This window comes from Rhinopithecus roxellana, chromosome 9 (assembly GCF_007565055.1).
Source record: "Rhinopithecus roxellana isolate Shanxi Qingling chromosome 9, ASM756505v1, whole genome shotgun sequence".
Taxonomy (NCBI): domain Eukaryota; kingdom Metazoa; phylum Chordata; class Mammalia; order Primates; family Cercopithecidae; genus Rhinopithecus; species Rhinopithecus roxellana.
Genome location: NC_044557.1, coordinates 66,231,038 through 66,242,490, shown reverse-complemented (window position 1 = coordinate 66,242,490; position 11,453 = coordinate 66,231,038). Strand labels below are relative to the sequence as shown.

The 11,453-nt window shown below is 47.3% G+C and overlaps 1 protein-coding gene and 1 pseudogene across 1 annotated transcript in view; both read left to right on the top strand.

Moving 5' to 3' along the window:
- The first annotated feature begins 3,034 nt into the window (after positions 1–3,034).
- On the top strand, positions 3,035–5,644 carry LOC104655155 (annotated as a pseudogene).
- Positions 5,645–7,033: 1,389 nt separating this feature from the next.
- RRM2B (ribonucleotide reductase regulatory TP53 inducible subunit M2B) overlaps positions 7,034–11,453 on the top strand; it is a 37,040-nt gene continuing 32,620 nt past the window's right edge. The window contains 2 exon segments of the mRNA XM_010354534.2: positions 7,034–7,243; positions 7,245–7,298. Of these exon segments, the coding sequence (XP_010352836.1) occupies positions 7,034–7,243; positions 7,245–7,298 (264 nt within the window).

Here is an 11,453-nt window from a genome sequence, read left to right as displayed (position 1 = left end):
ATCATTGACCAAAATGTTACATGGCACCTGACTGTAAACTATTTGTTAGTAGTATTAATAACCAGGTGCAGTGGCTCACACCTGTAATCTCAGCACTTTGGGAGGCTGAGGCGGGCGGATCACAAGGTCAAGGGATCAAAACGACCCTTGCTAACATGGCGAAACCCTGTCTCTACTAAAAGTACAAAAAATTAGCCAGACGTGGTAGTGCGTGCCTGTAATCCCAGCTACTCAGGAGGCTGAGGCAGGAGAAACGCTTGAATCCAGAAGGTGGAGGTTGTAGCAAGCCGAGATTGTGCCCGGCACTCCAGCCGGGCGCCCAAGCGAGACTCCATCTCAAAAAAACAAAAAAAAGTTAGTATTGATGGCCCATATGCAAAGGGAAGCGCATTAGACATCACCTTTTAATGGGAGGTGTATCCAAGTTCTGGAACAGCATATGGTACCAGAAATAGTGTATGGCCATTTTTGTTTTTTTTGTTGTTGTTGTTGTTGTTGAGACGGAGTCTCGCTCTGTCGCCCAGGCTGGAGCGCAGTGGCCGGATCTCAGCTCACTGCAAGCTCCGCCTCCCGGGTTTACGCCATTCTCCTGCCTCAGCCTCCCGAGTAGCTGGGACTACAGGCGCCCGCCACCTCGCCCGGCTAGTTTTTGTTTTTGTTTTTTTTTTTTTTTTTTTTTGTATTTTTTAGTAGAGATGGGGTTTCACCATGTTAGCCAGGATGGTCTCGATCTCCTGACCTCGTGATCCGCCCGTCTCGGCCTCCCAAAGTGCTGGGATTACAGGCTTGAGCCACCGCGCCCGGCCTGTATGGCCATTTTTGGAAAATAAAACATGCCATAAAGTCCATATGAAGATGCAGAATCCTCTTACTCCTTGAGATCTTTCAGTTACACATGTTATTGTTTTCATGTGCTCTCCCAATAACTTTGAACATCCTGAGGGAAACTCATCCAGACTACACTATTCTAAGTACCATTGTGTGTTTTTGCTATGTTATTTAAGAATATTCAATTCTGCCATAGAAATTGAGAGAAACTAAGTATGGGAGCAAATGACTTGTTAGACATAATGAAATTGGTAAGATGTATTATGTATAAATAATTATGCTGTGAGGCATGTTAAAAATAGGATGAACGGAACATATGTGTATTGAACATACACAAAAATAATGGAACACACGAGAGTTCCATTTTTAGATTAAAAGGGCTGGAAAGACCAAGTAAATCTTTTTTTTTTTTTTTTTTTTGAGACGGAGTTTTGCTCTTGTTGTCCAGGCTGGAGTGCAGTGGTGCAATCGTGGCTCATCACAACTTCCGCCTCCCAGGTTCGAGCAATTCTCCTGCCTCAGCCTCCCAAGTAGCTGGGATTACAGGCTTGCACCACCACGCCCGGCTAATTTTATATTTTTAGTAGAGACAGGGTTTCTCCACGTTGGTCAGGCTGGTCTCAAACTCCTGACCTCAGGTGATCCGCCAGCCTTGGCCTCCCAAAGTGCTGGGATTACAGGCGTGAGCCACCGTGCCCGGCCCCAAGTAAATCTTAAATATTCATAAGGGAATGATCATGTTACTGCCAGACTGACAACTACGTTATCCCTAAATCAGCCACTCACTGGTGAGATCCACTCTGGCCCCACACGTGCTCTGTCCAAGAAACACAGATACCATCCATAACTGCTCAGTAGGTTTATTATAACTGGTTATAAATCCAGTTACAGCTGGAGTCAGGTTCCACCAGTTCTCCAAAAGAAGGCTCCACCTTCTACCTGCTGAGCACTCTTGCTCATCCTCACTATGGTCCTCATAACGACACCACCAGCAAGGAAGGCTGATGCATCAAACAGTACATGAACAGTAACATTAAGATTCAGACAGTATAATCCTTCCACTCTCTCCCCTTCCCACATCCTAACCAAAATATGTTAGTCCACTCAATCTCTTTCCCCTTGCTGTTATGTTTTAAAATGATTTAACAGGGTACAGCTTGTATGCTTGTTTGGCACAGAACTGACACCCATTTTGTGAAGTGGCAGTTAAGAAGACTGGCTGACGGAAAGCCCAAGGAAGGAGGCAAGATTGAGAACAACAATCCTATTAATTGGAAGGTGGCAGGGCAGAATGGGTCTGTGGTGCAGTTTAAGATTAAAAGGCATATCCCAGCTGGGTGCAGTAGCTCACACTTGTACTCCCAGCACTTTGGGAGGCCAAAGCGGGCAGATCACCTGAGGTCGGGAGTCCGACATCAGCCTGGCCAACATGGTGAAACACCGTCTCTACTAAAAAAATACAAAAATTAGCTGGGTGTGGTGGCAGGCGCCTGTAATCCCAGCTACTCGGGAAGCTGAGGCAGGAGGATCACTTGAACCTGGAAGGCAGAGGCTGCGTTGAGCCAAGATCCCACCACTGCACTCCAGCCTGGGTGACAGAATGAGACTCCATCTTTAAAAAAAAAAAAAAAAAGGCATATACTGCTCAGTAAATTAATGAAAGCCTATTGTGAACAGGGTTAGGCAATGAGGCTGATCAGATTCTAGACTTCATGTGCAACCAATCAATGAAATAGACACACCTGTAAAGTTGGTGCGGAGGCTAAAGATACAATTAATGTGTTCCAAGGACAGGAGGTCTTGACTGAAAAAGGAGTCTGCTACTTTAAAACAGAACTCTGTTCTTAGCTACCAAGGATGCATTTTCAATTAGAAAACTGCAATTTGGTTCCACCACACCCTGACTACTATAGTTTTCTCTATCATTTTCCTCTTCCCCATTACTTTATTGTATGTAAAGTATGTATCAGTTACAATGTAACTATGTAAACAATTAAATGTGTAACTGCAAGATCTCTAGGAGTAACAGAATTCTACATATTCATATAGTCTTTATGGCATATTGTATATGCCATAGTTATAATACATAAAAGCGTATTGCATTTTTTAACCAAATGGCCAATGTTATCTTTTGATCCACATCAAATGAAGACAGAATGGGGGAAGAAATAATGGTTTTGCGAAGACTCCCTTCTCCATTAGTGCCATGCTCCTTGAGGTCTTATCTTTATATTCCAGTTAGTTATTTTGCTCTAACAACAAAAAACAACCCACACATAAAACAAACAAAATGCCGTAACAGTTTTTGCATATCTTCTTCAGTTGAAGAATTGTAATGTATTTCGTTTATGATTGTAAAGCCAAGGAAAATTTTTTTGTTTTGTTTTGTTTTTTGAGACGGAGTTTCGCTCTTGACATCAAGGCAGGAGTGCAATGGCGCGATCTAAGCTCACTGCAACCTCTGCCTCCCGGATTCAAGCGATTCTCCTGCCTCGGCCTCTCAAGTAGCTGGAATTATAGGCATGCGCCACCACGGCCGACTAATTTTTGTATTTTTAGTAGAGACGGGGTTTCGCCATGTTGGTCAGGCTGGTCTCGATCTCCTGGTCTCGAGTTCCATGACCCTCTGGGATGGCCTGACTCGTACGTGGAAGCTACCATTGCATCAAGGTGATTTCCCACCCCTTAAGTGTTTTACAAGTCATATATTATTAAATTCACACAACAACCTTATGAGGAAGGGATTATTATTCTTATCCTGTAGATGAGAAAGCTGAGTCTCAGAGAGGTTGACCCAAGGCAGCATGGCTAATAAGTGAGGGAACTAGAATGCATGCCCATGATGATTCTTTTTTTTTTTTTTTTTTGAGACGGAGTCTCGCTCTGTCGCCCAGGCTGGAGTGCAGTGGCTGGATCTCAGCTCACTGCAAGCTCCACCTCCCGGGTTAACGCCATTCTCCTGCCTCAGCCTCCCGAGTAGCTGGGACTACAGGCGCCCGCTACCTCGCCCGGCTAGTTTTTTGTATTTTTTAATAGAGACGGGGTTTCACCGTGTTAGCCAGGATGTTCTCGATCTCCTGACCTCGCGATTCACCCGTCTCGGCCTCCCAAAGTGCTGGGATTACAGGCTTGAGCCACCGCGCCCGGCCTGATGATTCTTTTTCACCGAACTCATTCATGTTTGTATCTTGAATACCTAAACATGATGCCCGACACACAATATTGTTTGATGACATTAAGTGAATGAATCTGATTATTTGCCAAGTGGCCTATAGTAAATTGAGACTCAGTTGCTTAGTAGAATCTATGTGGCTATTAAAGTTCACAGATGAAAAAAAATTTCACTCAGCATCTGACCCCTAGTAGTTGCTTTAAGAAAGACTGTCTGGCCAGCGTGGGTCCTCTGTATGCTTAGGGCCGGTCCCCTGGGCCCACTTTTTCTTTCTCTATACTTTGTCTCTGTGTCTCATTTCTTTTCTCAAGTCTCTGGTTCCACCTACCGAGAAACGCCCACAGGCCATGTCGAAGGACGCGTGAATCTGGTGCAGATGCAGGAGCCGACTTTGCAGCTGGAGGAACAGTCCAAGCTCAAACTTGTGAATGAGGAGAACTTACGGAAGCAGGAGGAGTCCGTGCAGAAGCACCATCAAACTTTCTTTGCGTCCATCAGGACAGCTGTCACCATGTTTGGGGAAAGATTCCGTTCCTTTGTGACAGACCGGGACACAGTGACAGCCACGGTGATTGGGCTGACGCTGCTGGCTGTCGGGGTAAAATCAGCCAAGAATGGCTTCATCGAGGCTCGGCTGTGGAAGCCGTCCCTGGTGAGCGAGACATCCAGCATCACGGTGCTGGAGGCGCTGCAGCACCCCTTCCAGGTCAGCCGGCGTCACTTCAGTCGGCCCCAGCACGTGCTGGAGGGTGTTGTGCTGCATCCCAGCCTGGAAGAGAGGGTGCGAGACATTGCTATAACAACAAGGAACACGAAGCAGAACAGCGGCCTGTACAGGAACGTCCTGCTGTACGGGCCACCAGGCACCGGGAAGACACTGTTTGCCAAGAATCTCGCCCTGTACTCGGGCATGGACTACGCCATCACGACAGGCGAGGACCTGGCCCTCATGGGGCGGGAAGGCGTGACCGCCATGCACAAGCTGTTTGACTGGGCCAATACCAGCCGGCGCGGCCTCCTGCTCTTCATGGACGACGCGGACGCCTTCCTTCGGAAGCGAGCCACTGAGGATATAAGCAATTATCACCTCAGAGTCGCCCAGAACGCCTTCCTAAAGCACACGAAGGAGCGCAGCAACAAATTCATGCTGGTCCTGGGCAGCCGCCACCCCCAGCAGTTACACCGGGACATCCACGACCGCATCGACGTGATATTGCACTTCGACCTGCCCTGGTCGGAGGAGCTGGAACGCCTGCTGAGAATGTATTTTGACAAGTATGTTCTTAAGCCGCTAACAGAAGGAAAGCAGCGCCTGAAGCTGGCCCCGCTGGACTATGAGAGTAAGTGGGAGGAGATCTCTGAGATGACTGACGGCATGTCGAGCCGGGAGATCGCACAACTGGCTCAGTCCTGTCAGGCCAAGGCGTATGCCTCCAAGGATGGGGTCCTCACCGAGGCCATGTTGGATGCCCATGTTGACGACTTTATCGAGAAGCACCAGGAGAAAATGCGCTGGCTGAAGAAGGATGGCCAGCCCCCCTTAACCTGAGTCCACGGCGAGAACATACCTCACGGAGCGTGGCTGCAGACTCCTCCCACCCCTGCCTTTCTGGTCCATGCACATTAAGGAAATGCTCCCCCTAATAAACTCCCACAGGTGCCGCAAAAAAAAAAAAAAAAAAAGAAAGAAAGAAAGAAAGAAAGAAAGAAAGAAAGAAAGAAAGAAAGAAAGAAAGAAAGAAAGAAAGACTGTCTACCCCCACGCTATGGCAGGTTTGAGAAAGAGCTTTCAGCATTTTCAACGCTTAAAGTGAGATCTTGATCCTATTTACCATCTTTCAGCCATCCACAAAACAGGTGCATGCTGTTCAGGTCACGGCAAGATCCCGTCAATCTTTCAGCTTCAAACTACTTAAATCTCTCTTCCATTTTATTTTTGTTAGACCAAACTATTTTTTTTCAAAAGATTTTTTTTCAAAATGTTTTCCTGACTTTAGTAACTTGTCCCTCTCCCCCTCACTCACCCGCATTCACACACACACTTTCCCCCAGCCACTTCCCCTTTTCGGTTGCTTACGCACGAAACCAGCCAGCCCATTCCCTACCGAAGTGTTTGGCGGTGTAGCTGCCCCGTCCCCGGCGCTTCACACAGCAACAGCGCGTTCTCTTGGCCTTCCGCAGTGTCTCAGGACAGGCTGGGCTAGCGCAAAGCACAAGCTCGGGAATCTGGAGCCGACCTGCAGGACACCTGCCGCACCAGGTGGCTAGAGCCTGGGGAGGGCGAGGCGAGCTGGGACCGGGCGGGGTGGGCAGCGAGCCGACTCCCTCACGGGGCCGGCAGTAAAAAGAGGCCGCGAGGGCTCTAGGTGAGCTCTTCAGGAGTGGGCGCCCGGAGGGCGCGAGCGGAGGAGGCGGGACCGATGCGGTGAGGTGGGGCCAGCTGGAGTAGGCTGGGCAGTGCAGAGCCGGCGGCGTAACCTCAGGGGAAAGCCGGCGACTGGGCGGGGCCCGCGGAGGCAGGGAGATTTTCTTAGGCCGCAGGCGGGGAAGTGGGGCTGGGCGGGATAGGCGGAGCCCCGAGGCAGGGGAGGCGGGGCCTGTCGAGACTGGGAGAATCCCTAAGGCCGCAGGTTGGGAGGCAGGGCGGGCAGAGGCGGGGAGGATCCCTTAGGCCGCAGGTTGGGGAAGCGCGTCGGCCGAGGCGGGGAGATTCCCTTAGGCCGCAGGCGGGGAGGCGGGGCTGGCCGAGGTTAGGCGGAGCCCCGAGGCAGGGGAGGCGGGGCCAGGCCGGCGCTGGTACAGTCACTCGATGGACCGGCGAGAGAGCAGGGCCGGCGCGGCGGGGTGGGGCCGGCCGGGACCCTAGCGCTGGGGGCGGGGCGGACCAGCGGACCAGCGGACCACCTGCGTCCTGTCGTAGTTGGAGGTAGCCTGCTTAGCTCAGTTCCCTCAGCGCCCGTAGCTTCGGCGGAGTCTGCGCGATGGGCGACCCAGAAAGGCCGGAAGCGGCCGGACTGGATCAGGATGAGGTAAATGTTGCTGTCGCTTCTTCCCCCTCCCCGCAGTCACGCCAGCCCGTTAGATTGCAAGTTGCAGGACCGCTGTAGGAAATGTTATTGGTCGCGGTCAGAACAGGCCTGTCCGCCTTCCCTCGCCGCAGCCTGGCTTCGTCGTTGCGAGCGCCGAGGAGGCCGTCCCCGGGGAGGGCGGAGGAAGGAGCTGACTTTGGGTTTGCGTCCCGCTCCGCTGCTCTGCCCCGGAGCCAGCCAAGGACGACGCTTGGAGGCCTCCGGCCGGGGTGAGACTTACCCCTGCGTTAGTCCGCCTCACGCTCTCCCACCCTCCTTCTCTGTTTTGGAGCCCTGGCTAGGGAAACTAAGGCAAGGAAAGAGGACTGTGGCGTCTCTGCTGGAGAGGTGCATACCATTTGGGATGGAGAACGCGTGTGGAAATTGACACGTAGAAGGGGGCACGAAATCCTCATGAGGCCGGTTTTGCTCCGGCCCGGCTCCTTAACTAACTGAATCTTGGGGTCACTTTCTTCCTTTATACAATGGAAGTGATACTTCACAGAGAATTAAGTAAAATGCTTTATGCAAAGTGCCACGAAAGTTTTAAGTGCTTTTAAGCCCAAGTTGTTCATCCTGTCCACAGATCTTATGCTGATAAAAGTACCTAAAATAAACCAGAATTTGTTAGACTCTAGGATTGTATGGTAGTTTAAACTGTTGCTGTATAATTTTCAAACAGTGTCATTTTGCAAATACTTCTAAGTCGTTTGTGAGCAAGAGAAATGCTTTTTGTACTACTGGAACCTGTTGCTGTGGTATCTTTGTTTTAATACTGTGAAGATTTGGAGGAAACAAACGTTTCCACCCCCAAGAGATTCATGCTTGGCCCTACATTTCTTTAGAAAGTTGTAGATTCCAGGTTTGGGATTTTATTTTATTTGACTTGATTTTTGTAAGCATTTAGTAACTAACTGTAAATATCCCTCAAGCATTTTCTTCCTGTTTTTAAACAAATGCGTTTAGTACCAACTTCCTTACTCAAAGGGGAAAATTCAGACTTTGCTGTTTATGCTAATGACACCAGCAGTGATTCAGGCTTAACACCTGGATATTAAATTTTATTTATTACTCCTATCTCGATACAGACCCGCAAAGACAGACAGAATTTTAGATTCAGAATGAATTTTAGTGGTCCAAAAGTTTTTAACTTGAGATGCTGGGATGCCTGAAGCACTTTGTTTTTGTAGATGCCAGAGTGCATAATAGGAGACCTGCATCAGAGTTACTTGGAGTATTTTGTAAAAAATGTAAATTGCTGAACCCACACCCCAAACATAGTGAATCAAAATCTCTTGAGATCTACATTTTTAACAAGTATTTCAGCTGATCCTGGTACACATATTAAAACAAAAACAAAAACCCCCCACTGTCTTAAAGAGTCCATGGGTAGACTAGAAGGGGCTTTATAAATCTGAAGTGGTATGTAGATTTTCTATGTGCAGATGTTAATCTTCTGAGAAAGGGGTCCATAGTTTTTGTCAGTTTCTCAGAGTTAACTATTGCTAATCTAATTTGTAGTCTATTTTCAAGGTAAAGTTTAGGCCAGAAAACATTAAATGGCATGCCCAGGACTCAGTAGTGGAGCTAAATTTAAAACCAAGTTCTTGCACCTGGGCCAGTATCCCATTTGTTCTGTCAGATTTTGTGGGATGAAAATGATACTTACAAGTAGTGTATGACTATGACAACATGCAGATATTTTACAGAAGTAGAAGAGACGTAAAGGCAAAGAAACAGAAGTGGTAGAATTGGGGCTGGATGGGAGGTAAGAGCCTGGTATGATGCCAGCCTAAACTAGGGCATCGTGCTTGCTGGGGAATCTTGACCTAAATTGTTGTCCTGACATGCCCAGGCATATCTCCCAACTGGGTGACCAGAAATTGAGTCAGTCAGAAACTGGAAGTACCATTCTGAAAAAGACAGTAGAATGTCACTAAGGAATGCCTACTGCTAAACTTTATTTCAAATTCTCATCGCTTCACACCTGTGCAGCTACAATAATTTTGTTGTTTCTCTATCTCCTATATTACCTGCCATTCAATCCTAATTACCATTGCCAAGTTAATCCTTCATTAGACCAGTGCCTCTGTGTTACTGACCCTGTACCCCCAAAAAAACTCCCAAAAGGGTCGCAATTCCTACCAAAAAGCCTGGCCAACACCTTAGGCTGGTGAAGTCTTGTTGAAGCTGCTTTTTTCATGCTAACTGCCACATCTTAATTCAAGTCCTCATTTCCATCTTTGAAATTGGTTCCTTAGTTGCTTGCAAAATCTGTTTTTTTGTCAATTAATCCTATACATGGGTTTCTGATTAGTCTTCCTAATGCCACCTCTATTCATGTTAATTCCCATTCAGAAACTCTCCATGACTATTTGTTCCCCCACATCTGTGGGGTACAGATTTTCAAACTGTACCCTGCAGTGAATGCCAGCACCTGTGGTTGGGGCAAATGGGGAGAATTGGAGTATGAGCCTTCCAGACCTCCAGTGTTTGAAGATCTTTGGCCACAAAATTGATTCCTAACTTCTTAGTCTGATTTATCTTACGAGTCTGGATCCTTTGCTTTAGCCAAATCACATCATTTCTACTTTTGCTTTTCCTTGTCCTGCATCCATTTCAGTCTGTTTTAATCTCAGCTAGCTCCTCTTCTTTCATCTGCCCTTTAAATACCAGCATTCTCTAAGGCTGTATCTTCAGTTGTCTTGCTACTCTGTATGTTCTGTCTGGATAATCGCATCCATTCCTTTGGCAACCACTAATGGGATCTCCATCACTCCTGTTCTGCAGTGTTACATTTTTAACTGCTTACTGGACATCTTGAAATTGAATTCATTATCTTTTTCTTTTCTTTTTTTCTTTTTTTTTTGAGCCAGAGTCTCACTCTGTTGCCAGGCTGGAGTGCAGTGGCACCATCTCGCCTCACTGCAACCTCTGCCTCCTGGGTTCAAGTGATTCTCCTGCCTCAGCCTCCCGAGTAGCTGGGATTACAGGTGCACGCCACCATGCCTAGATAATTTTTGTATATTTAGTAGAGACGGGATTTCACCATGTTGACCAGGATGGTCTCAATCTCTTGACCTCATGATCTGCGCACCTTGGCCTTCCAAAGTGCAGAGATTACAGGCATGAGCCACCACACACAACCTGAATTCATTATCTTTTCTAATGACCTAGTTGACTTTGTAAGGATATTGTGTTTGTAACTTTGTTGTTGTCACCTGGCTTGGTGGGAGGAGTTAAACTTCTGTTAAGACAACATTTTTGTCTGATTTATTCATTTATTCTCCAGGTTCCGAGCACCTTTTATGTGCCTTTTACGTCTTGTTATCACCCAGTTACTGGAGCTGGAAACATCAAGGGCATCTTTAACTGTTCCTTGTCCCCTTGTCCCAGATTCAAATTTTTAGCAAGAATAATTCATTCTACTTCTGAATATCACTTAAATCAATTTTTTTGTGTGTTTCTAGTTCAGGCAAGAGATGGGTGGTACAATAATCTTTTCATTGTTCTATCTGCCTCTAATTTCTCTTCTAATCTAGCAATGTTTCTACAAAAGTGATCTTAAAACATATATCTGATTATGTTATTTGCCTGATTAAAAACCTTCAGTGGCTCCTAATAGCATACATGTTAGAGTTATTAGATGCCACAGTGTTTTATATATAAGCAGCCCACTTTGACCTGCTCCAAAATTTTTTAAAAATCAGATTACTACTAACCAATTTTACTCCTTTACTAACCCTGTAAAAATATAGATACCCATGAGCTTTGAAGTTTCTGTAGCTAGTAGGCTGCTCTCTCATGCATCCATATATTTCTTTTTGTTTTGTTTTGTTTTTTGAGATGGAGTCTTGCTCTGTTGCCCAGGCTGGAGTGCAGTGATCTTGTTCATTGCAACCTCTGCCTCCTGGGTTCAAGCAGTCCTCCCACCTCAGCCTCCCAAGTAGCTGGAATTACAAGCATGCGCCAGCACGCGCGGCTAATTTTTGTATTTTTAGTAAAGATGGGGTTTCAACATGTTGGCCAGGCTGGTCTCGGACTTCTGACCTCAAGTGATCCGCCTGCCTACCTCAGCCTTCCGGAATGCTGGGATTACAGGCATGAGCCACCACACCTGGCCAGCCACCACCGATATATTTCTATTCCCACCAGAGGCTGGGTGAGGTGGCTCATACCTGTACTCCCAGCACTTTGGGAGGCTGCAGCAGGAGGATCGCTTGAGGCCAGGAGTTCGGGACCAGCCTAGGCAACATAGCAAGACCCCCATCTCTACAAAAATTTTAAAAAAATTAACTAGGCATGGTGTCATGTGTCTGTAGTCCCAGCTATTCTGGAGGCTGAGGCAGGAAGATCCCTAGAGCCTAGGAATTTGATGCTGCAGT